The 25,016-nt window shown below is 40.8% G+C and overlaps 4 protein-coding genes across 4 annotated transcripts; 3 read left to right on the plus strand and 1 right to left on the minus strand.

Annotated features, from left to right (window-relative positions):
• Positions 1-3,451: 3,451 nt before the first annotated feature.
• LOC112085380 lies at positions 3,452-5,161 on the plus strand. Its single transcript, XM_024154591.1, has one exon. It carries the CDS (start codon positions 3,452-3,454, stop codon positions 5,159-5,161), a length of 1,710 nt encoding a protein of 569 aa, XP_024010359.1.
• A 174-nt stretch (positions 5,162-5,335) lies between these two features.
• On the plus strand, positions 5,336-6,676 carry LOC112085381. The gene is made up of 2 exons (XM_024154592.1): positions 5,336-5,594; positions 5,706-6,676. The coding sequence occupies exons 1-2, from the start codon at positions 5,336-5,338 to the stop codon at positions 6,674-6,676; spliced, it is 1,230 nt and encodes a 409-aa protein (XP_024010360.1).
• Positions 6,677-8,275: 1,599 nt separating this feature from the next.
• Positions 8,276-10,975, minus strand: LOC112085382 (meiosis-specific protein ASY2-like). The gene is made up of 5 exons (XM_024154593.1): positions 10,093-10,975; positions 9,887-10,024; positions 9,077-9,816; positions 8,929-9,003; positions 8,276-8,890 (listed from the first exon to the last, which is right to left on the minus strand). The coding sequence occupies exons 1-5, from the start codon at positions 10,973-10,975 to the stop codon at positions 8,276-8,278; spliced, it is 2,451 nt and encodes an 816-aa protein (XP_024010361.1).
• Positions 10,976-17,528: 6,553 nt separating this feature from the next.
• Positions 17,529-18,557, plus strand: LOC18014600 (NAD(P)H-quinone oxidoreductase subunit T, chloroplastic). The gene is made up of 2 exons (XM_024154020.1): positions 17,529-17,944; positions 18,034-18,557. The coding sequence occupies exons 1-2, from the start codon at positions 17,619-17,621 to the stop codon at positions 18,455-18,457; spliced, it is 750 nt and encodes a 249-aa protein (XP_024009788.1). The 5' UTR covers positions 17,529-17,618; the 3' UTR covers positions 18,458-18,557.
• Positions 18,558-25,016: the final 6,459 nt, after the last annotated feature.

The raw sequence follows: 25,016 nt of genomic DNA on the forward strand, positions 1-25,016 counted from the left end.
AATATATTCAAAACTAAATGAATTGTAACACTAAAATGAATCACAACATAACAATTCAAAAAAGTAAATATTATTATTCCAAAAACATGTAAAACATCACATAATTTTCTAACAAAACATGTAAAATATCACATGATTTTTCCAGAAGACATGTAAAATATCATATAATTTCCAAACAAACATCCATCAAAAGAACCTCTTACTCTGAAAATGATCCTAGAATCACACATGTGTTCCCCAATAACTATCACATATGTTTTTTTCCTAAGAACTAAAGTAACATAATCATCATTCAAAAAACAACCTAAACATTCAATTGCTTATATATTAAAAAAGAGGTTCGGATGTTGCAAAGAAGATAGTAATTGAAGAAGAGAGTGAGCGGACATTATCTGAAGATAAGAGTGAGAAGGCATTATCTGAAGATGACAAATATATTACATGAAAAGAAGAGTGAAATGAATTTTTCTGATGTTGAAGAAAACATTGAAAGGGCAATATCGTTAGCTGAGAATGTTGGTGAAAAAGCAGAAGCTCATAAAGATGAGCATCAATGTCATCTTGCTTGAAGCCAAGAAGGCCAAGGAGGCGAAGGAGGTCAAGGAGGCCTTTGCAGAAGCAACTGATTATCTAGATATTTGGATGATGATTCTGCTACATTATTTCTTAGAAAAAACATGTGTGATAGTGTTTAGGGAACACATGTGCGAATTTATAATTTTCAGGTAAGTGGTTCATTTGATGAATATTTTTTGGAAAACTATGTGATGTTTTACATATTTTTGGAAGAACCATGTGATACAACATGTCTTTTACTTATTGGGCTTTTATTTTGGTTTTGGGGATTTCGTTAATGTTAGTTAGTAGTCCTGAGCATTTGGGTCTGTAGTTTGGGACGGGTTGGGTTTTTCGAGTTTCGGGTCTTCAGGTAAAAAGGAATTAGACCCAAGTTAGACCCAAGAAATATTTGGTTTGGTTTGATTCGGTTTGGGTCCTTTCGGGTTCGGATCGGTTCTGAGAATTCTAAACAAAACCGAATAGAAAGCAAATTTATTTTCGGATTGGTTTAGAACCAAACCCCGAATTGATACATAATACTAAATGTTCGATGTTAGCAAAAAAAACTAAATGTTCTCGAACACAAACTTCAATTCAAGCTATTTACTTGTTTAGTGAACAACATAACCATCTTCAAACTTTGAACTTCAAAACAAGAGAAGATGGACCAAAAAAAGTTTCAAAAGATATCACCAAGAAAACATAACCAAAACATTTAGATGTAATGTACTCAAAATCCAAAAGATTCACAAACTAAGACGGCAACTCCCTGATGTGCACCCTTTTTGAAGAATGATATTTCAATGCCTGCATCAGAAGAATGGAGGCATTCATTAAAAAAAAGCTTCGTTACAACTCAAAACACAAGCAATATCATTAACATGATTCACATTGCTAAATGCCTCGACTTTGGTATTAGTAACTGAAAGCAGAACAAGAACAATAAAAACACAAACGTGTACATCATAGTATCCTACTCTGTAATATGTGTTGTTGGTGGTACGCTCCGCTCCTCGGTTCGGACCGGTTAAAGACCGAGACCGGCCCAATTGATCCCGGTTTACGAAGGTCTTAGCCAAAATGGGCCTGGCCTGGCGACGCGGCCCATGAGAAAGAAGCCCAGCAACGAGAGGCGGTGAGAGCCGAACGAGAAGCCCTAGGACGTCTCTTCGTTCTTGTACTATAAATAGTAGAATTGTTACTGTAGAAGGGATCTTTTTCGGACCCGGAGAGTAGAGACCTGAATATTGTATTGAGTTCGTCGAGAGACCTCCGAACTGAACAAACTGTAATTGAGAACATAATAAAATCTAATCAACTTAATATCTTTCGAACTCAAATTACCGGACCGACCTCAAATAGTTGAATACAGTAATCAACAATTGGCGCCCACCGTAGGGCCGGTTTGGTAATCGGCCAGGACGACATGACAAATGATGATAGACAACCGACCTCAGTCCAGGTCGGGAGTCAGATGACCTGTGCAGATGAGACCACCCAGGTCGGAGGACCTGCGAGCCAGGTCGGAGGGCCTATAGAGGAACGCGAGCGCAGCCCCGCACAATCCCAACCGGAAGCGCAACAAATCAGGGCGGAGCCGAGCTCAAGCGCCGGGGCTCACCAAACCTCACCAAACCGAACTCAAGCTGCCTTCGATCCAACTGCGCTTATGAACGCCTTCGCCGCGCAGATGCAAGAGTTGGTCAGAAGCAACGACGCGAAGTTCGCAACCCTCACCGCACAGATCTCCAACCTACAGCAAGAGAGTCCGATTAGAAGACGGAACCTCATTAGTGATTTCCAAGAAGAGCGAGATCCGCAGTGCACAGTGGCGCGGTCAGTAGTTCAGCAGCACCAGCGGACAGAGAGCCCATCTCAGCACGTGCGAGCTCAACCGACAGCGCGCGACCTGGAGATCGAGCGGATGCAGGCTCAACTGCGAGAGATCAGTTCAAAGTTTCACCAAGCCACCAGCTCGGCACCCGAAATCGACCGCGTAATCCAGGAGGCACAGAAAACACCGTTCACTTCCCGGATCACCAACATCCCCGTCCCAAACTTAGAAAAGTTTAAGCTACGATCGTACGAGGGGAACTCCGATCCGAGGCATTTCCTTACCCCATTCGGAATCGTAATTAACCGACTGAAGTTCACCTCGGCCGAACAGAAGGACGCAGTTCAATGCCAGTTGTTCGTCGAACACCTCGAAGGCATAGCTCTAGATTGGTTTTCAAGATTGGAAGCCGACTCCATCGACAACTACAAGGAACTCTCGACTAAGTTCGCAAAACATTTCTCGATGTTTATCGGGCAGAAAACTCGTAACTCCGAGCTGTGGGAGATATCACAGGGTGAGAATGAGTCGCTCCGAGATTTCATGGCACGTTTCAAACAGATCGTAGCACACTGTACGGTGGACGATGGAGCCGCTCTCGAAGCTCTGTATCAGAAAACATGGTACAAATCCCCCTTTCACAAAGAGCTTCGCAGGAACAGACCGCTCACCCTCGAGGACGCGCTTCATAAGTCAAACATCTTCATCGCGGAAGAAGAAGAAGAAGCCGCCAAGGATCGACAGTATTCAACGACTAAGCCAGGACAAACGCCAACCCCCAAAGAGAGCTCGGAAACAAAGGTCCAGCCCGGGAAATCACGCGGAGTAGTGAACCAGGCAGGACCGTCGAACCAAAGGACATGACGACCTCCAAAATCTTGGAACACGTGGCACAAGGACGACGACACGCCGCTGAGTGAACGTTTTTGCGAGTATCACGAGTGATATGGGCATATCACAGAGGAATGCCGACATTTGAGGGACTTCTTACTTCAACAGTTCCGCAAGGGCGAGATCGTCACCGCAGATTTGCCCAAACCAGGACCTCGGCGGCCAAACATGCGACCAAACAAACCTGGCAATCAAGAAGCCGCTAAGGCAGCCCACTCCGATGAAGAGCCGGTTGCTCCCCCTAAACGAGATCGCGAAGCACCTAATAGAGAGGCGAACGTCCCCAAAACCAGGAAGAAGGTCAATATGATTATGGGAGCCCTCGAATCATGCAACTACTCCGTCCGAGCCCTCAAAGAATATAGCCGGCTGGCATCGAGTTCGCAGCCCCAAACGACGGTAACAATCGTGCCGCTGTTGTTTACTAAAGCCGACCTGCGGGGAGTGCACATGCCTCACAATGATTGCCTCGTCGTCGAACTCCAGCTCGGAGATGTCGAAGTAAGCAGAATATTAATCGACACAGGGAGCTCGGTAAACGTCATATTCAAAGAAACATTAAAGAATATGGATTTTCCGGACTCCGAGATCAAGCCTTACATGGAATCATTGACCGGGTTCACCGGAGAGAAAACAAGAACAGTAGGAACAGTGAAGATACCCATCTATGTCGGCGGGTCGGCCCGGATGATCAAGTTTTTGGTCCTCAACAAACCGGCGATATATAATGCAATTTTGGGAACGCCTTGGCTATTCGACATGAAGGCCGTCGCTTCAACGTTCCATCAGTGCGTCAAATTCCCGACCCCGTCAGGGATTTTCACCCTCAAAGGAAGCCAGACCGCGTCCCGATTATGCCATCTCACCGAATGCAAACTAAGTCTCGCACGGACGTGCGTCATAAGCCCCTTTCAGGAAGGTCGTGCGGCCGCAGAAAGCCAGTTCGGTCCACCCAAACAGAGCCAAGTTGACCAAGTCTGCATCGATCCGACAAATCCAGAAAAGTGTGTCGGCATAGGGGCCGAGCTCGACAACAGTATCCGGGAAGCACTCATCAGTTTCCTCCAGAAGAACGTCTCCACATTCGCATGGAATATCAGCGACATGCCCGGAATCAATCCCGACATCACTTGCCACGAGCTAAACATCGACCCCACATACAAACCTATCAAACAGAAGAGACGCAAGCTCGGACCCGAGAAAGCGCGAGCAGTAAACGATGAGGTCGAAAAATTGCTCAAAGCCGGTTCGATCACGGAGGTTCGATACCCGGACTGGCTAGCAAACCCGGTAGTCGTGAAGAAAAAGAATGGAAAGTGGAGGATCTGCGTCGACTTTACCGACCTGAACAAAGCTTGTCCCAAAGATAGCTTCCCACTACCACACATTGATCGGTTGGTAGAGGCAACTGCTGGCAACGAACTGTTATCCTTCATGGATGCCTTCTCGGGGTATAACCAAATCCTGATGCATCCGGATGATCGGGAAAAGACTTCGTTCATTACCGATCGAGGAATCTACTGCTATAAGGTCATGCCGTTCGGCCTCAAGAATGCGGGAGCCACCTATCAAAGACTCGTGAATCGCATGTTCACCAGTCAGCTCGGGAAAACGATGGAAGTATATATTGACGACATCCTGGTTAAATCCCTGTACGCTGAGGACCATATATCGCATTTGTCAACGTGTTTCGACATTCTGAACGAGTACGGGATGAAACTCAATCCCGCCAAGTGCACCTTCGGCGTAACAGCAGGCGAATTCCTGGGTTACATCGTCACTGAGTGCGGCATCGAAGCTAACCCTAAGCAAATATCTGCAGTTCTCGACCTACATTCTCCGACTTCTAAACGAGAAGTGCAAAAACTCACAGGCTGAATCGCCGCACTGAATAGGTTTATCTCCAGGTCGACGGATAAGTGCCTGCCTTTCTATCAGTTGTTGCGAGGTAATAAGCATCATACTTGGAACGCCGAGTGCAAAGACGCCTTCAAGCAGCTGAAAACGTATCTCTCGACTCCCCCCATCCTAGCTAAACCCGAGAACGGCGAGATGCTATTCTTATACATCGCAATTTCCGCATCGGCAGTCAGCAATGTCCTGGTCCGCGAAGACAGGGGGGAACAGCGTCCCATATTCTATGTCAGCAAATCGCTAAGTGACGCCGAGGCCAGATACCCGACCTTGGAAAAACTGGCGCTTGCGGTGGTGACTTCTGCTCGGAAGATTCGGCCATATTTCCAGTCTCATTCGATCACAGTCTTGACCGACCAGCCGCTCCGAACCATTTTTCACAGTCCAAGCCAGTCGGGTCGACTCGCAAAATGGGCCGTCGAACTAAGCGAGTACGATATAGAATACAAGAATCGAACCAGCGCGAAGTCCTAAGTACTAGCCGATTTTCTGATCGAACTCCCTAAAGAATTCGTCGTCGAACTGCCGCCTCGCGAGGTATGGATTTTGCATGTCGACGGATCGTCATCCCACCGGGGATCAGGAGTCGGAATCCGCCTGAAGTCCCCAAACGGCGAGATCCTCGAACAGTCGTTCCGCCTCGAGTTCCCAGCGTCCAACAATGAGGCCGAGTACGAAGCTCTACTTGCCGGACTGCGATTGGCCACAGAGCTCGGCGTGCGACATCTTCACGCCTTCTGCGAGTCGCAGCTTGTCGCAAGTCAACTAAGTGGAGAATACACGACCAAGAACGAACGAATGGATGCGTACGTAACAACGACTAAGGCTCTCATCTCTAAATTTGAGACATTCGAGCTCACGAAAATCCCTCGCGGCGAGAACTCATCTGCTGAGGCGTTAGCCGCCCTGGCATCCAGTTCCGACCCGTATATGAAGATAAGGATCCCGATCGAAAGTATCTCAGAGCCCAGTATCAAAACCGCGCTGGAATGCAATGTTGCTACTCGCCGACAGAACTTCGACGAAAATCCGATCTCGGTAAGTACACAAAACAGGAACTCGACCCGGACGAACGAGAATGCCGAGCAGGAACTTAAGGAAAATGCCGAGCAGGCTCCAGAAGACCTAGCCGCCGATCATGACTTCGAGCACATAACCGAAGGAATCCACAGTCCGTCAACTAGCGAAAACCAGGAAACCAAATCCGCCGAAGATTGGACAGTCGAACTGCGAGAATACCTCCTCAACGGCAAAGTCCCTAACGACAAATGGGCTGCTCGCCGTCTTAAAGTCCGGGCTGCCCATTACACAATGCACAATGATAAGCTATTCCATTGGAGTGCATCTGGAGTACTCCTGGCCTGCGTTTCCGGGAATGATACAGTTGAAATCATGCGCGAAATCCACGAAGGGTCCGGCGGCAATCACTCCAGAGGTCGATCTCTTGCTCTGAAAATCAAAAAAGCCAGCTATTTCTAGCCGACGATGAACGCGGACAGCGAAAAGTTTGTCATGAAATGCGATAAGTGCCAACGCCACGGTCCAATGATTAACGTACCAACCGAGCTGCTGCAAACCAGTACGGCCCCTTACCCGTTTATGCGGTGGGCTATGGACATCGTTGGCCCTTTATGCCGATTAACAAGTCAAAAGCAGTATATCTTGATTATGACCGACTACTTCACAAAATGGGTCGAGGCCGAAGCATATTCGGAGATTACCGCACTGAACGTACAAAAAATTGTCTGGAAGTATATCATTTGTCGACACGGGGTCCCCACGAGATCGTCACGGACAACGGACCACAATTTATTGCAGGGACATTCAATGAGTGGTGCGCAAAGTTCAAAATTCGCCTTAGTTTCTCTACCCCGCGATATCCGCAAGGCAATGGCCAGGCCGAGGCAACCAACAAGACAATCCTGGACGGCATAAAGAAACGTCTCGAGGCTAAGAAAGGTACCTGGGCAGACGAGCTCGACGGAGTCTTATGGTCGCACCGAACTACTCCCAGACGATCGACCGGACAGTCACCTTTTTCCTTAGCGTACGGACTCGAAGCCCTCTGCCCGGCAGAAGTGAGTATTCCAACCTTACGGTACTCAGTGCTCCCCGAAGATCCCGATCTCAACGACCAGATGATGCTCAACAACCTTGATAACTTGGAAGAGTAACGCTGTTTAGCTCTCCTCCGAATTCAGAACTATCAAAACCTCGCTGCTCGGTACTACAACAAGAAAGTTCGAGGTCGGCACTTCGATGAAGGCGACCTCGTCTTACGCAAAGTGTTCCAGAACACTGAGGAGCTGAATGCAGGCAAACTGGGAACGAACTGGGAATGTCCATATCAGATAATGAGAATCGTCAAGCCTGGAACGCCGATCCCGCGATCCTGGAACTCAGCCAATCTCAAACGATTTTATTATTAAAGTCCCAGCCAACAAGCGCGCGGACCCAAAAAAAAAAAAACCAGTCCGGCTCCGGCCGAACTCACCCCTGTAAACTGAACTACGAGTGGCTTGATCCCTTGCAAAAGGGTACGTAGGCAGCTCGATTTCGAGTTCAGCTACAAATCCAATAAAAATCCATCTTTTTCATTTCTATCACTAACTCCACATATCAACTCCCGGCCAGGAGATCGAACTAAGTATTCCCCACGAATACAATCTTAAAAGCCGAGATCTCGCCCGCACCCCCATGGTGCCCACTATTCAAAGCTGGAGCCCAACCCGCACTCACTCTTTCGAACAACAATCCGCCAACCGCGATTCAAGTTCGAAGAGTTTCCCGAGTTCGTCCGCATCGTCACAATAACATCATGAACTCCAAACTTAATCAAAACAAGCCAAACTCTCAACAGTTCGCAATAAAATAAGGGAAAAAGGTTCTAAGTAACAATCGCGATAAAATAAACCATGTTCATTTTATTAATACCCAAAATTGCCGAACTAGACGGAAATAAATACAACACCTAAAATCGGCGACTAAAGCAAAATCAATAAGTTAAAACCTGAGCTACGCGGGCAAGACAGTCTTTACAACAAACACCAAAATAAAAAATAAGGAAAACTAAGAGAATCATTGGCGAGCGACGGACGCCGGACTCTTGAGACTCGCTGCCCGATCAGCCAAGATGGATTTGGAGTTCGAGCCAAACTGGTCCAAACCATCCGGAACGTGCGTTCCTGGCGGAAGCACGATCCTTGGGATGAGGTCGTCATCACTCGGAAGCAGGAAGTCCTCATTTGCGAGCCGCGGGAGAGGGACATCATCGACCTCCTTCGTGCAGTTCTTAACCCTCCGCCCGTACATCTCCACGATGTGAGGCGGGACGATCATATTGTGCTCCCTCCTGAGGAAGTCGCAGAAACCGACCAGAGCAGTCGCCTGGTTAAGCTTGAGGAACGGCGCCTTTCTGAGCTTGGACTTGTCCATGAAGTCCTTCATCTTGGCAAGCTTCCCCTCGCACTTGCCCCTAAGGGCGGCCAGCATCTTCCTGCCCTTGGACTCGGCGTCTCGGTACTTCCGCTTCTCGAGCTCGCTTGTCTTGAACGACTTGGACAAGGCGTCCACATCCCCCTCCAGCTCGACAGTCCGCTTCATCAGGGCCTCGACTTGCTCCTTCAAAGCCGCGTTCTCCTTCTCCTTTTCGGTAAAGGCCAGCACAGCAGCCTCGTACCTTTCCTTTTCGTCCTGATACGACGTTTCCAGAGACACCCTCTGGCAGCAACCTCAGCGTTGATCCTCCTCAGCCTCTCGACCTCGGAGTCGTACTCGCGAACGAGCTCGTTGGTATCACAGACGAGCTGAAAATAGAGCCCAAGTCAAAACATTTCAAAACTAAAAAAGCTTAAGTATTCAAGACAGAGGGAAACTTACAGCGGAGGCAGATTTCGCGACCCGAGCGTAAGACTTGGGGCGGAAAAGTTCTTTGGTCTCTGGCATTGGAGACGAGGCCGGCACGATCTGCCTGAAGAGCTCGGCACAGGCGGACGAGTCGTCGAAGAAGGACCGGTCCTTGTTGTACTTGAGCCGGACTGAGAATGAGGACGAGTCAGAGGTCCGACGCCTCTTGGATGACCTCGGGTTCTCGGTCTCGGCAGCCGGATCCGCTGGAGGAACCTGAGAAGCGTTAGAAGATTCGTGAAGGACCAAAGTCCCTTCACTCGCGGCCGTCTCGGGCTCATCACCCTTTTTCCGAGATGATTTCTTCAGAGCCTTGCCCTTCTTCCTACGGGCGCGGTCGGCAATGGTGAGCTCGTCCTCATCCTGCTCACCAATTTCCCCCTCCTCTATTTGAGTCTGAGGAGTCGCCTCGGGAACACTAGTTCCCGCCGCATCGCCCTCCGGCTCCGCAACCGGGATCGGAGGGTCAACTGGGCCAACCGGGATGTTATCGACCCCGTCCCCGACAGCAGCTTCGACGCCGTCACCAGCCTCGTTCCCATCGAGACCGACGATGTCGATTGGGGCATTGTCGTCTTCCTCGTCAGCCCCAAAGTTCATGATTGGGATATCCGACCTGTCGAACGCCATCCTCCGACTCCTCTTGTTGCTTTTCCTCGATTTCTTATTCTTCGCGACCGGTCTCGATGAACTGGGTTCCTTCTTATTTTTAGCTACCAAAAAGGACAAGCGTCAGCCATAGTCTAAATGATAGCAAATTCAAGACGATCCGAGAACTCATACCTTTGTCTTGAGCCCTCTTTATCCGGCGGTCAATCTTCTCCCGATACGCTAGTGGCCAACGGCGCTGACCAGCGAGACTAAGCTGCTTCGCTAGGTCGGACGTAAGAGAGCGTTGGATAAACCTCGGAATGTGACGATCTGCACATAGGAAGAGAAATCAGTTAGAATCAGTCAGGAAACAAAGAGATGAACCGTGAGATATGTACCAAAGTCAACACTCCAGCCAGTCCGGAACGTGCTCTCCGGATTCTCAGCAGAAATTGAGTCGACGCGAAGAAAAAAGTAGTTCTTGTCCCAGTCCGTAAACTTGCTGGCCTTGTTCCCGGTGACCAAATCGAATTTCGGATTGCAATTCACCGACATGAACCAGCTTTTGGCCGACGAGACTTTCATTATGAAGAGCTCCTCGAACTGTGCCACATTGATTCGAGTGCGGATATCGCGCCCGAGTTGGAGAATCCCAACGAAGTTTACAATCGACGCCGGCTGAAGTTGGGCTATCGCGCAGCCATGCCGGTTGCAGTACGCGAACAGAAGGCGAGGCAAGGGGAAAGTTAACCCGGCCTCGCGGAAATAAGCCTCGTAGACGCAAATAAAATCTTCAGGAGCGTCCCAGGGACGCTCCTCCGGTTCGGGGACCTGGATTATGATTCCGGGAGGGGCTCCACCAACCAGCATAGCAGCCCGGACTGTTTCGGGGGTTGATAAAGTAGACTTCACCGGAGCACAGATACACGGCCGATCCACGATCGGCATCATGTCGTCATCGTTGGGATCCTGCACTCCTCCATCCCCGACCTCGCGCAGTGGAGCGTCTTCATCTGTCTTCACATCAGGCTCCCGTCCCAAGACCAAATCAGCAGGAACTTGGCCCTCGGGCTCGCGGAGATTTTGGTCCATCCGTTCCGGAGCCCGAATGGGAACTCGGCTACCAGAGCCGACCTCGACGACCCGGGAGTTCTTACGAACCAAAGAAGCATTTGAGGAATGCTCCGTAGATCCCGAACTCGAGATCTCGGTAGAAGTTTCCTCCCTGCGGTGTTCGGGAAGAATCGCAGCCTCGGAATTGGAAGAAGAGTCGGAAGACATCGTCGGAGAACTCGAGAAAGCGATCGTCGACGAGAGAGCACGGCGGACGGCAACCAGAATCCTAGAGAGAGAAAGAAGAAAACTTAGAGAGAAGGGAGAGCAAAATACCTTGGCAGAAGAAGCGAAAATGAGAAATGGGGAGAGCTGGGCTCTATTTTTAGGGAAAAAGCGAATCATTGCGACTTCTCGAGTTCCGCGCTTCGTAACGTCTCTATTTCCCGCCTGAACCAACGCGTCTTTTCGGTTCCCCACAAGCAAAAATACTAAAATACCCTCGCGAAGACATCAAGGGGATAAAAAAGGCGTAAGTCAGGAAACCAACGTCGCCGACCTCGATCATTAACCGATCCTGCTCCAATTCGGCAAAAGTCAGTCAGGTTCGTTTACCGAACTGGGGAGGGGGACATACTGTTGGTGGTACGCTCCGCTCCCCGGTTTGGATCGGTTAAAGACCGAGACCGGCCCAATTGATCCCGGTTTACGAAGGTCTTAGCCAAAATGGGCCTGGCCTGGCGACGCGGCCCATGAGAAAGAAGCCCAGCAACGAGAGGCGGTGAGAGCCGAACGAGAAGCCCTAGGACGTCTCCTCGTTCTTGTACTATAAATAGTAGAATTGTTACTGTAGAAAGGATCTTTTTCGGACCCGGAGAGTAGAGACCTGAATATTGTATTGAGTTTGTCGAGAGACCTCCGAACTGAACGAACTGTAATTGAGAACATAATAAAATCTAATCAACTTAATCTCTTTCGAACTCAAATTACCGGACCGACCTCGAATAGTTGAATACAGTAATCAACATGTGTTCAAGAATCAAGAACCAGGTTTTGAAAGAATAGAATAGTACCTTTTAGATGATTTTTTTTTTTTGGTTCAAACACTTGATTTCATTACTTAACCTTTCGGATTACATGAAAAGAAACGAACTCTTAGGCTAATACAATAAAACTTGAAATTGACAAAGATTAACACAAAGTAATTTCCATGATAGAATGACAGCGAATGCACAATTGGATGCGTCGATAGCATATTACCGGCAAAGCTGGAAGGCTGAGAAATAGTCACTTTAACTTGTGACATTGAAAAACCGCTTATACCGTCGTATCTCATCGAAACGAATCCTGTTGCATCTTCTGGCTCCATACAGACCGCTACACAAGATGATAGACCAGATAGTGAATTTGAAAGTTTCTTCAGTTTTAAGACTAGGAAAGAAACACCTCCCAACAAGAGGTACGGTGAAGATAAGATTCTCTCCTCGAAATAGGAGAGGGGCGAAAACGATCTCTCCCATCAGGAGGAAATTGATCTCTCCATTGTGACAGAGGAAGGTGCAAGACAGTTACATACCTGAGCTGTATTTAGCAATCAACGGAGTTGATGTACTGTTTATTGGGTTTTTCTCTAAAAGAAAACCCATTAAGAAAGATAGAACTGCTGGATTGCTAAATGGGCATTTCCACAAGGGAAAACCCAATAACGAGGATGAATGGCCCAGGCCAATTTGAGGAACTCATCGAGACTTTTCCCTGTAGAGGACTCGCCGGAGAAACTTGTCACGTGTATGATGAAGCTGAAGACAACCATTGGAGGAGGAGCTTGGTCATCTGAAACTTCGTCATAGATGAAGCTTTTGATGGTAAAGATGAAGATGGACCCGGCGATGTTAGAAACCAGTAGAGAAGGTTGGGTGACGGCGGGGGACATGGATAACTAACCCACTCTAATTGTATATACCTTCAAACCTTTAACAAAATATATATTGATTAAATGACGGCTGTTATAGGCTCCTTGTCACACGTTTATCTTTAATTACTCCTTTAACACTGTCACCAAATATGATATTTCTTTTGGATATTTGCTTGAATTCAGATAAGTAATCTATTTTCTTTATTACATGCCTTGAATATCCGCTGTGAAAGTACCTTGCAGATCCTTGTTCTTCTGTGGCAACTCAAACATTTGAAATTTCACTTCCACTTTCTCTATTAGAAAGATCGACTTAATCTAACTTTTTCTCATCTTCAGAGTCAGTCTCTGACAGTATATCCATAACATTGCAAGAAGGTTTTCATCAGTATCAAACTCATCACAATCTCTGCTAGTTATGAATGCATCATTACATCTGAATCATTTCATGTCTTGGAGGGTATGATCTTCCATACCTGGTTCATCCTGTTATTCTTGGTAAACTTCCTTTGACTCCAAAGATTATTAATCCTTTCGAGGAATTTGAAACACTGAGCTTTGATTTGTCAATATACTTACCACATAAAAAGCACCATGACCTCTTGTTTTGTTGATGTGTATGCATCTGTCTGGTGTTTCTTTCATAGTTTTGTTCTCCAAGGTTAATTCTCTTTCTGCATTGTGGCATCTGTAACTTATATTTTCTTCCATCTTGATAGTTTCCTCCACTGATAAACATTGTTTCATCTTGGTTAGAATATTCTTGATATCCTAAGCTTTCACAGCTTTTTTTTTGTTCTTTCCCATAGTTAACTCTTGCCAAGCTGCTTTGTGCTAGAGTTCAACATTCGAATTTGTCTAAGCTTCTCATCCTGATCAGTGTGTAGTTTATAAACCTTATTATTTATTTGTTAATAGCAGCTCCCAACCTTTGATCCTCAGCCTTGAGACTGGATTTTTTTTTTTGGGATTAATCCACATTTTAAAAAGACTCGTTGTAGAGTTTCCCATGCCACCTTAGAAGATTTACAACTCTGGATTAACTCAAATTGCTTCACTTCCACTTATTTAAAAATCTCACGTATAGCTTTTGAGTTCCACTTTTCAAGAGTCTTGTCTTCCTCAGTCCATTCTGCTTTTGGTTTTGGAACAATCTTCCCATCTTTATCCTACGTAGTTGGTGGTTTCCAACCTTTATCCACAGCAGTCGAGGCATCTTCATCGCTATTCTTGATAATCAGTATCGTTTTTTACTTCCACCAACCATAAATTGCTTTGTACAGAACAGTACTCTGTTTCACGAGCACAACTTCTCTAGAGTTCTCCATCTTTTCTGCAGGATCTCATCTGAATATACGCACTTGTGACTTCTCGGATACCAATTGTAAAAGCAAAAACTATAGAGATTTGATGCCATATGTTCAGACAATTTTTTTTCAAAACAATTCCACTAGATTATTTTTATAATAGTATCTTACAAGTCTACCAAATTACAAGAACTTACAAGTATATCTCTGAAAATCTAACTATCCTTATGCTTTCCCAAGACAAGAAATGATTGCAAGCTTAAATCAAATATCTCTCAAACATACTCTCCCAACATCCTTTTGTCTTCAAAACTTTAAACCTTTTCTCGCACAAAGCTACTAAAATACTAAAACACCGATCTTTTCCTAAGTCAAACTATAATCAATTTCCTTTTCTTTTAAGTATTTTTGCTTTCTTTGTTACTTTCCTTTTTTCCTGAATATCTTCAAATAATGATTCGTAAACTCTGGTTTTGATTTATTCAGCTTGTTTACAACCTACCACGTTCCTCCTTTAGTCAGCTGTCTTTGAACTTGTAAACTCCTGTGTTGCATCCCGTGATTTCTACATCTTCATTTTGATCTTCCAAATATTGGACCTAGAGTGTTTGTTGGAGAGGATTCAATATCTCCAGAAGGCGATATCAACTGCGATAAGTGTATGTACCTTGCTTTTAAGGCCATCTCCAACCCTACCCTATTTTTCTCTTAAAATACTATTTTGGAGGAAATTCTTCTCAAACCCTACTCTATTTTCACTTGCAAAATGGAGAAATGTCATTCTTTCCTCCAAATATGGAGTAACCCATTTTCAACTCCATTTTGCAATGAATTTTTTTATTTACAAGATAATCTTTTATTTTCCATTAATTCTTAAAATTATATTTTTTATTTATAATTTAATCTTTTTATATTATATATTTAATTTAAAATTAAAGATAAATAGATTTAAAATTTGAGAATATAATATAAAATATATAAAAAGATTAACTGAAACTAGAAATAACATAAAATTAAAAATACATAAGAAATACATAAAATTAAAATGTATTTTGTTTTATTATTTTAAATGGTGTATAGTATTATTTTTATATTATAATAATTGAATTTAAAATAATATTATAATTTATGGAAGTTTTAACTGAAAAAAATAAAAAGATTTATTTGTAGTTTTTATAAATAAAATGCATTATTAGTAATTAACAATAAAGTAAAAAATGAAAAATATACTTAGAATATTTTCTTTGGAGTTGAAAATAGAAGAATACATTAGAGAGAAATCCAACTCCATTTTGCGGTTCTTCCATTTTGGAGATAAAAATGGAGAAATACATTGGAGATGCTCTAAAAAACCCAAATCAGAATATCATTGAGTCTTGGGGAAATCTGTGAAAAAATCGTTTGTATTAAAGGTAAGTAGATGCAACATCTGTGAAATCTGTGAAAAAAATCCTAAACAAACAATATATGGCACATCATCTAAATGCAACATCTAGATGTTGAACTAGATGCAGCATCTAAATAAAAAAACGAACAAAACCTTAATATTTAACTTTGTGAGATTCAACGTGAAGACTCTGTTCCAAAAAAGAAAATCTGTACTATTAAGAAAGAAGGGTGTTTTGTGTCCAAACAGAATTTTTATTTGGTTTCCTACTAATCTGTTTTTGGATAATTGTTGCTAAACAAAAATATTGATTTTAATTTAGATTTATCAAACAAGTTAATTTAGTATAACATTAATAAAATAATATATTTTTATTTATATTTTAATATAAATTCGAAAATTTATTTTTTAATTTAGATTTGTTATAGATTTCCTTAAGGGGGTGTTATTCAATCATGAATTTAAAATGAATTTTCTATGTTATATAATTTTCTAGATTTAAAAATTGATATCAGTTTGATGGATTCATTTGTTTAGATTCTAAAGTCTCTGCAATATACACTGGATTTTTATTCTAATAATTTACTCATAAAACTCTATTAGAATTGATTTGAAATGACTAAATGTACAAAGATTTTAAAAATTATTTAGTTTTGAATAACACTGGATTTTAATGAAAGATTTGAAATCTTTATTGATTAACACCAAACTTTAAAACCTCTTAAATATGATTTAGAATTAAAAGAACCAATAACGCTTGATTTTAAAACATTATTTAGAATCATTAGTTGAATAATAGTGGATTGTGGTTGGATTTAAATTCTATTAAAAACCATGATTGAATAACACCCCCTAAATGTAGGTTATGTTATCAAAAATTAGAAAATAAGTTATTATTATATCTTTACAAAAATAATAATCCAAATATTAGTTTAGATTTAATTTAAATATTCAATGACAAAGATGAAAATGATATATTATTATATATTTTTATTAAATAAGTTTAAAATTTAAATATTTAAACTTAATAAATATTTAAAATATACAAATAATATGAATAAATATGTTAAATATTTTAATAATCTCAGTTTTTTTGGATTAAAATAAATGAACATGTTATAATGACATTTTTTTATTTGTGATACTTTTAAAATAATATGAACGGATGGACGAGTTAGAATAATGTTTTTCTAATCGCGGTCATATATAATACTAGAAAAAATAAATCAATAGAAACAAATTATATTTAAACAAATTTTTTATTTTTTACTATAAAATTATATATAAACAAAAACGAAAGAAAAAATTATACTATAGATAAAAAGAAGTTTTTGTGCGGACGCACGGGATAGAATCTAATAAATACTTTACAAATAATAGTAAATATGTCTAAAGATCCAAATGATGATAGAAATGCAAATATACATAATTATTTGAATCCACGCAACGTGAGCCTCAACGGAAAAAAAATTCCCTGGAAGACACCTTGATCCACACAAAGGTGAAAGCAGAAAATTAGAGATCAGCAAACCAACCTGAAGATGACGGACATATTAGCGGCCTTGGTTGGAGTTTTAAGGATGGCAGAGGGAATGAGATTTTTGGACTACAAGGATGTCGTAGAAGCCTCTCAGCTCTTTACGCTGAGATGGATTGCCTCTTATGGGCTATGTCATGTCTGAAAGAAAGACAAATGATTTTGGTGCATTTTCAGACCGACTGTTCGAACTTTGTGAACATGTGTGAATCACCAGCAGATTGGCCGTCTTTTATGACAGAGTTGGAATCCTTCCGTATACTTCGTAAGAGCTTCTCAGAGTTCACCTTATCCCCTATTCTGAAAATTCAAAATGTCTGGGCGGATAGTCTTGCAAAAGGAACTCGAGCAAGAGGAGTTAATTTTTTCCGAATCGATCATACCGAGCCGGTCGAAGGTCGTCCACAAACCACTTTTATGATAGGTCAAATGTAATTGTAATAATTGGGTAAAAAAAGAAAAAAAAACATAATTATTTGAATGTTTCATAAACTACAGTATCAAACAGAGAGAAAATGTGTGAACTACGTCTTTTAAATTGGTCGTCTTTATTTTTATTTCTTTATATTCTATTGGCCAATAGATAGGACAAGGAAGAGATAGAAACTCAAGGCCACACATATCATGAGGCCATGACACAAGTGTCTGCGGCGAGACAGTTACTAAAAACATGAAGGAAAAAGAGAAGAAATCACAAACCATCTTCTTCCAACACAGTACACCACATGGCTTCTGCAGCTTCCAACTATGCTCGAACGTCCTTCATTTTCCTTCCCAAAATCCAAAACGGCACGAAGTTCATTGACAAGATGATATCATTTCGAAGGATGACGAGAAGAAGAGTGATGCATATTCACTCGTCGCGAGGCCCAACAAAACCACCAAAACCATCCCCTGGAGTAGACACAAGAATCCATTGGGAAAACCCGGACGAAGGCTGGATCGGTGGAGGATCCGACCCGACCAAATCCGTTGATGAAGAGAGAAACAATCTCTTCAGTGACGACAAGTTTGCAGAACTAATCAAAGACTCTTTTGATTCGCATTACCAGTTAGAGAGCCACTCAGATTCTTCTCATCAAATATCTTTTTGGTTTTTTTTTCAAAATGGATTATGACTTCTAATTATATCATTTTCAGATTCTTAGGTGTTTCAACGGATGCTGATCTTGAAGAGATAAAATCTGCATACAGGAGATTATCAAAAGAGTATCATCCAGACACGACTTCATTACCGCTTAAAACTGCTTCAGACAAGTTTATGAAACTAAGAGAAGTCTACGATGTTTTGAGCGATGAAGAGAGCAGGAGATTCTATGATTGGACGTTGGCTCAAGAGGTAGCGAGTCGTCAAGCTGAGAAGATGAGAATGAAGCTTGAGGACCCGAAAGAGCAAGAGTTTCGGAATTACGAGTCTATACCGGATATGGTTGATCGGTTAGGTGGAAGGAACATGGAGCTTAGTGATCAAGCCATGACGGCTCTTACGTTCGATGTTTTGATCATAGTTTTTGCCATTTGTTGTATAGTTTATGTGATTGCCTTTAAAGATCCTTCCTACTAGGTGTGGATCAGTATACATGGAAGATTAAATTAAATTCGTAGAAATATGTCTAGGTGGAGGATTAACATTTACAGATTATTAGATAATCTAAATTAAACAAGTGATCTAGTGGCAGTTAGATTCGCTGACATGTGTTGAAAAATTAAATTTCTTAACAGGGGACTCGAAATGTAGATTTCAATGTCACAAAATGCACTAGCTAGAACTTTCAATAACATGTATTAAAGTATCCTTACTTGGTTTGAGTATTTTTTTTTTATCCAAACGTTGCTTTAAGTGATTTTATGAGTTAGATGGTGAGATAATGAGTTCTTTTTACTATATTTTAAGTGATTTTAAGAGTTAGATGGTGAGATAAATAGAAATAACTATGCATTGATCAGTAAAGTGACTAAGTCTATATTCGTTTGAACAGATGATATCCAGATGATTCAGTCAACTGATGTTCGTTTAAGGCATAAAACTACTTACATTCGGATGAATCAGTCAATTATTTAAAATCAATTAAGTTAGGGCCCCTTTAAGTTATGATCAAATATTTAAAATCAGCTGGCTGATCTGAATTGAGCCAGCTGGATGAACTAACTTCAGTCAGAACTCTATAATGACTAAAATACCCTTGAAAAAATAAAAAAATTACAAGGGAAAAACCTAAACCTAAATCTCTCCTACTCAAGATGCTGAATCAAAGTGAATCCCTCCTACTCAAGATGCTGATACTGATGCTGAATCAAGGCAAATTCCTCGTACTCAAGGCAATAATAGCAATAGAGTTTCATCTTCCAATATTGGCGGCAGTGGCGGAGGCAGCCTACAATTACGTGGGTCAGCTGACCCAGGTGGAGTTAAAAAAAAAATTATGTTGTAGCACTATGATTTTATCCTACATCGACAACCCATGTGGAATTAAAAAAAAATTATGCTGTAGCACTATAATTTTATCCCACATCGACAAATTGTAACATTTTAGAAGGAGTTGTTAAACTATAAATAAGAATTCATCTTAAAATATTAATTTATAAGTTGTGGACTTTTTCCAAAACTAATATAACCTAGAAAAGAAGCTGCACATTAATGTTTTTTTTTAGAAAAAAGGAAATTATATATTGATCAACAAAATATAAATTTTAAGTAATTCACATGAAACTTATACTTTTATTTTTATTCCTTAAAATGTGGCAGACACCAACTATTTATGCTTGTGATTATAACACACAAATTTTTAAATATTAAATTAGAATTAACGTTTTTTTTTGTGTAGTCTAATGTCAAACATAATAGAACAGTTTATAAAAAGAAAATCTCTACTATCTAATATAAATCCAGCAAAGCAAAAAAATATTCAAAAGTCAAATATAATAATGGAACAGTTTCTGAAAAAGAAAATCTTCACCATCTAATATTGAATTGGATGATTTACCATATGATCCAGCAAACCGAAAAAACATTCAAGATTGAAGGTATGTTTGATTCTTTCTGTTGCGACCCCAACCGTCAAAAAATAATTTTTTGCAATGAAAATTGTGAAAACGAGCTTGCGTTATACAATTTTTTATATTATGACCCATGTCAATAATTTTTCTGCTTCCGCCATTGATTGGCGGTGGTCCCTTATCTTTTAGTAAGAGGAGGACTAATAAAAAAAGAAAGAGAGTTGTGCAAGAAGAACAAGCTGTTGCAGATGTGATTAGGGAGAGTGTTCAGTCACGTGATAAGATTCTTTCCCACAAGAATCAACTAATTGAGAGCCATCCAGAATTTACTTGTAGTCAGCTTCGAGCTATGGAGGTTCTATACTTGCTGTCTGCTGTAAGGATGTGGTCTCCTTTGTATAAGGCAGCAATTCAACATCTGAAACAAGATATTGCCAACCGTCAGACATTCTTGTTTTATGAAGATGATGAGAACAAGGTTCTCTACTTGGAGTTTGCAACTGGTGAAAACAGGAATGCATGAGGATGATTTATGCTTATTATGAACTATGTTTCTTATGAACTCTAGTATCTAGTGTCTTTAAATTGTTCTTTTGAAAACAGGAATGCATGAGAATGATTCATGCTTTTTCATGTCTATGTTTCTTTTGAACTCTAGTATCCTATTTTGTGTATGAGAAACAGGTTTATTTTGAGTGTATGAGAATGAATTACCTTATCTTGTTATAATGTTTTTTCAGTTATCAGTTATGATTCTTATTTGTGAATGAGTGAATGTGAATGAATTATCCTATCTTGTTATTTTTTTCAGTGATCTGTTATGATTATAATTTGTGTTCTTTGTTGCAGAATGGACTAAGCTTGCAACTGTAAAGAAGATCATCAGACAAGATGAACAGTAAGGTAATAGTCTTGCTTGGAATGTTTAGAACAACAGAAACTAAGAGTAAACTTTGTCTACTATATGTTGAGCTAATGATTTTGAAGTTTGATACTTTGTGAGTCATCATAATGAACATGAATATGATATTGTGTTTCATTGCTTACACGTACAGAGATTAATTTCCATCAACCTGAAACTAGTTACGATAAACGGTTTGATATGTTCTGAGTTAACTTGTCTTTTACGTTTCTTTGAAAATGCTTAGTAGTCCGTAGCCACACTCTCTTTTGAACGTCATATTTGTTGCTTTTGCTTTCTTCATTTTGCTTTATATGATTGGTGAAGACAGCTACTTTGAACGGCATGCGTCTCATATTCTCGTATCTGACATTAGTCTACTTTTGCTGCTTGGAATGCTTGAAATGATATCAAGATATATGTCTACCTGATACCAACCAAGCTTTTCTATTTCCTGATGTGGTTTTCTAGTTTGTAACATTATTATCTCTCGTTTTCTATTCTGGTTTTGCAGAAAACATTTAGATTCCTAATTGAGGATGATGATATGGAATTGGTTCTTGAGGAGGAGAAATACATGTATGCTCTTATAGAAGACATGTTGGAGTGGAGGAAAGAAAAGTTGAGAGACAAATGGTGAACACAAAATGAGGAGAAAGTTGGCAACATGTGCAACGATTGATTTTTGAGTCTAAGGTACAATGTTTTGATATTCTACGCATGCACCAGTCAACATTTAGGAGTTTGTGTAAGAGGCTATCTGAGCAGTATAAGTTAGAGGAATCTTGCCATGTTTATATAGAAGAGAGTGTTGCAATGTTCATAGAAATGGTTGCACATGATCTAACTGTACAGGCCTTAGCTGAGCGGTATCAACATTCACTAGACACAGTGTAAAGGAAGCTAAATGATGTTTTAAGTGCTCTTTTGAAACTCGCAGCAGATATAGTGAAGCCCGCAAGGGATGAGTTTGCAAGTGCTGATCTTTTTGTAGTAGATGATTACAAGTATATGCCTTATTTTGAGGATTGCATTGGTGCTATTGATGGCACACATGTGCCAGTTCGTCCTCCATCAGGGAATGTAGAGCCATTTAGAGGTCGAAAATCAGAGCCAACTATGAATGTGCTTGCTATATGTAATTTTAGTATGAAATTCATATATGCTTATGTTGGAGTTCCCGGGAGAGCACATGACACAAAGGTGCTAACACATTGTGCAACCCAAGAAGCTTCTTTTCCACATCCTCCACCTGGAAAGTATTACTTAGTTGATTCAGGTTATCCCACTAGAACCGGTTCTCTAGGTCCACATCGCAAAACTAGATATCATCTGGATCAGTTCAACACAGGAGGACCACCTACAAATGGTAGAGAGCTGTTCAACCGCAAGCATTCGGGTTTGAGATCAAAGATTGAGTGCACATTTGGTGTATGGAAAGCTAATTGGCAGATTTTGGACAGGAAACATCCTAAGTATGAGCTTAAGAAATGAATAAAGATTGTGACAGCAACAATGACTCTTCACAACTTTATCAGAGATTCAAGGGAAGAGGATAGAGACTTTGAATATTAAGAAAATGTGGAGTCATATGAACAGCATGGTGATGAAAATGTTGGACATGTTCCATACTTACCATCAGGTGATAGAGTTATAGAGACAAAACGTGTTGCATTACCTTAGAGATGGCAAAAAGAACTAGACTTCCATATTGATAGGTATGTGATCTTTGTCTTTCTTTTGTTTTCTATTTGAATTCTCCTTTTATTCTAATTAAAAAAAATTTGTTGTCTTTATTTGTAGGATCTGGTGAATAGAAGGAAGAGTTCGTGGTTTAAGGATTATGCTTTTCTAAAAAAACTTTGTTTTGTATCTTTATAAACATAATATGATATGTTTTTTTTTTTAATTTGATATTGTGTTTTGTATGATGAAATTATAATTCTAGAAGAAGATATTGTAGTTTGCTTCACCAATGAGAAAATATTTGTTTTAAATGTCTTTATTGGATATGAATCATTTACTAATTTTTTTTAATCAATTGTTATAAATCTTTTTATAAACAAAACTTTTATTTTTATAAAAGGAAAAATTTTCAAATGTTTAAATAATTATCTGAAAATTATTTAATTTTAAAACATTATTTGTATTAAAAAGTAATATTATAGTATATTGAAAATATGATTAAATGAAAACATAGGTATTTAGTCATTTTTTATTTAGATGATGATGTGAAATGATCAAACAAACAAAACTTCATGGATCAGCCAAATGAATTAGTTGAATAAATCAAAAAATTTTATTACTGAAATGAACAGCATTCGGATGGATCAGTCAGATTCATTTCATTTTCATGTCGCAGTTCTGACCATGTCATCGTTTACTTGCTAGCGTGAATGGAACTCTGGTAGGGACAGTCTCCAAGTACATCAAGGGTCCTCTGTTCCCTACTGTAGCTGTACATAGCCAAAACGAGGAGTATGCTCTTTGTTTTTCTCTTTGTTTATCGAGTTATCTCAGCTTCTTGCGTATGAGCTCCACGGTTGTGCTCTGAATCTTGGCAGGGTTACTGTCAACTTTGGGCAGGAGAAGTTTGCTTTCGATTTCAAGGTAAGATCATCGAAATTCTACATATGAGTTGGGTTTGTAAGGTCTTAGCTTGAGTAATTTGAAGATAGGATAGTCAGGAATACAACAACTAGCGAAATAGTGTACAAACTTATAGTGTGGATTTTTCTGTTACAAATTGCATCCATGATTTTAGGTCACGTGCCTGCGTTTACTGGTTCCCTTGTGGTCAAACATCACCACTTAGACTTTATGATTAACATTTATGTAGACTGTAAGAAAGTTGAAGTATTAGTTGGATGGTAATTTTCTTTACTTATTCCTCCCTTTTTAGTCTTAGTTACGTGGTTGTTTGAGGGTAAGGTTTCAGGAGCGATTATGTATGGCTTACCTGTTACTCTTTTTCTGTTTTGTTAGGGATATGAAGCATCGGAGAGGAAGAAGCAGCAAATAGCACTTGAAAAGATATCCATACCTCCAAACATGAATTTTAGGTGAGTACTTACTGAAATGCATTTTTTCTTCTTTTCTTCCCTGTTACCAGGTTGTTATTAAACTTTCGCGATAGCTAAAGCTTCCTTTTTTTTGGTCATCAGGCTTGTGAAGAACTACTTGCTTCATTTTGGATATGAAGAGACACTTCATGCTTTTGACCTGGCTTCTAGCAGTACAGTTACTCCAATCTATGTATCTCAAGAAAATGGTGTTGATGAGCATGATACATCATATGCATTGCGTGAGAGGAAAATCCTTAGACAGGTATCGAATAAGATTTGCTATCTTGCTGTTTTTTACTCTTTGGCCTATATCAAAAGTAAATTTCATTACTGCTACGTCTCTCGTTGATATTGGACTAATCCATATACTACGGTTGGTAAAGCTTATAGGGAAGGGTGAGATTGATGCTGCTCTCGATAAACTCCGGGATTGCTATCCCCAACTTGTACAGGTGGATTAAGGAACAAGTCGTATCGGTTGATTCATGCTGATTCACATTGAGATAAGAAGTCTTACCCCAACTGTATCATTGCAGGACGATAAATCAGAAGTCTGCTTCCTCCTTTCACTGCCAAAAGTTCATTGAATTAGTACGGGTAATGCTCTTCGACCCTTATATATCAATCATTAGCACATCAGATCGATGTTGTTTAGACTATTTCCCTTAGTAAATGATCTGGAAATAAAAATTTGACATACGTAGATTGGAGCTTTAGAAGAAGCTGTGAAATATGGAAGAGTGGAATTAGGCAAATTCATCGGTATAACTGTGTTCCAAGACATTGTAGAGGTATCTATGCGTTTACAACCTTAAACATATGTGATGGATTTGGAATTCGATATGTACGGCTTTCAAAGTCAGTGATTCGAGTTTTTTCTCTATTTTCAGGACTGCTTTGCTCTGCTTGTGTATGAACGTCCTCAGGAATCAAATGTGGGGTATTTTCTAGAAATGTCACAAAGGGAAGTAGTGGCAGACGCTGTGAATGCAGCGATTTTATGTACAAATCCAAACAACAAAGATCGGCTGTATTCTCAGCTTGAGACACTTCTCCGACAGCTAATGGCGTGCTGTCTAGAGATGCGGTCATTAAATGACGGTCAGGGAGAATCATTCTCGCTTAACCGGCTTCTTATGAACAACAATTGCAAGAGGATA

This window comes from Eutrema salsugineum, unplaced genomic scaffold, assembly GCF_000478725.1.
Source record: "Eutrema salsugineum unplaced genomic scaffold, Eutsalg1_0 scaffold_3, whole genome shotgun sequence".
In the NCBI taxonomy this organism is placed as follows: Eukaryota; Viridiplantae; Streptophyta; class Magnoliopsida; order Brassicales; family Brassicaceae; genus Eutrema; species Eutrema salsugineum.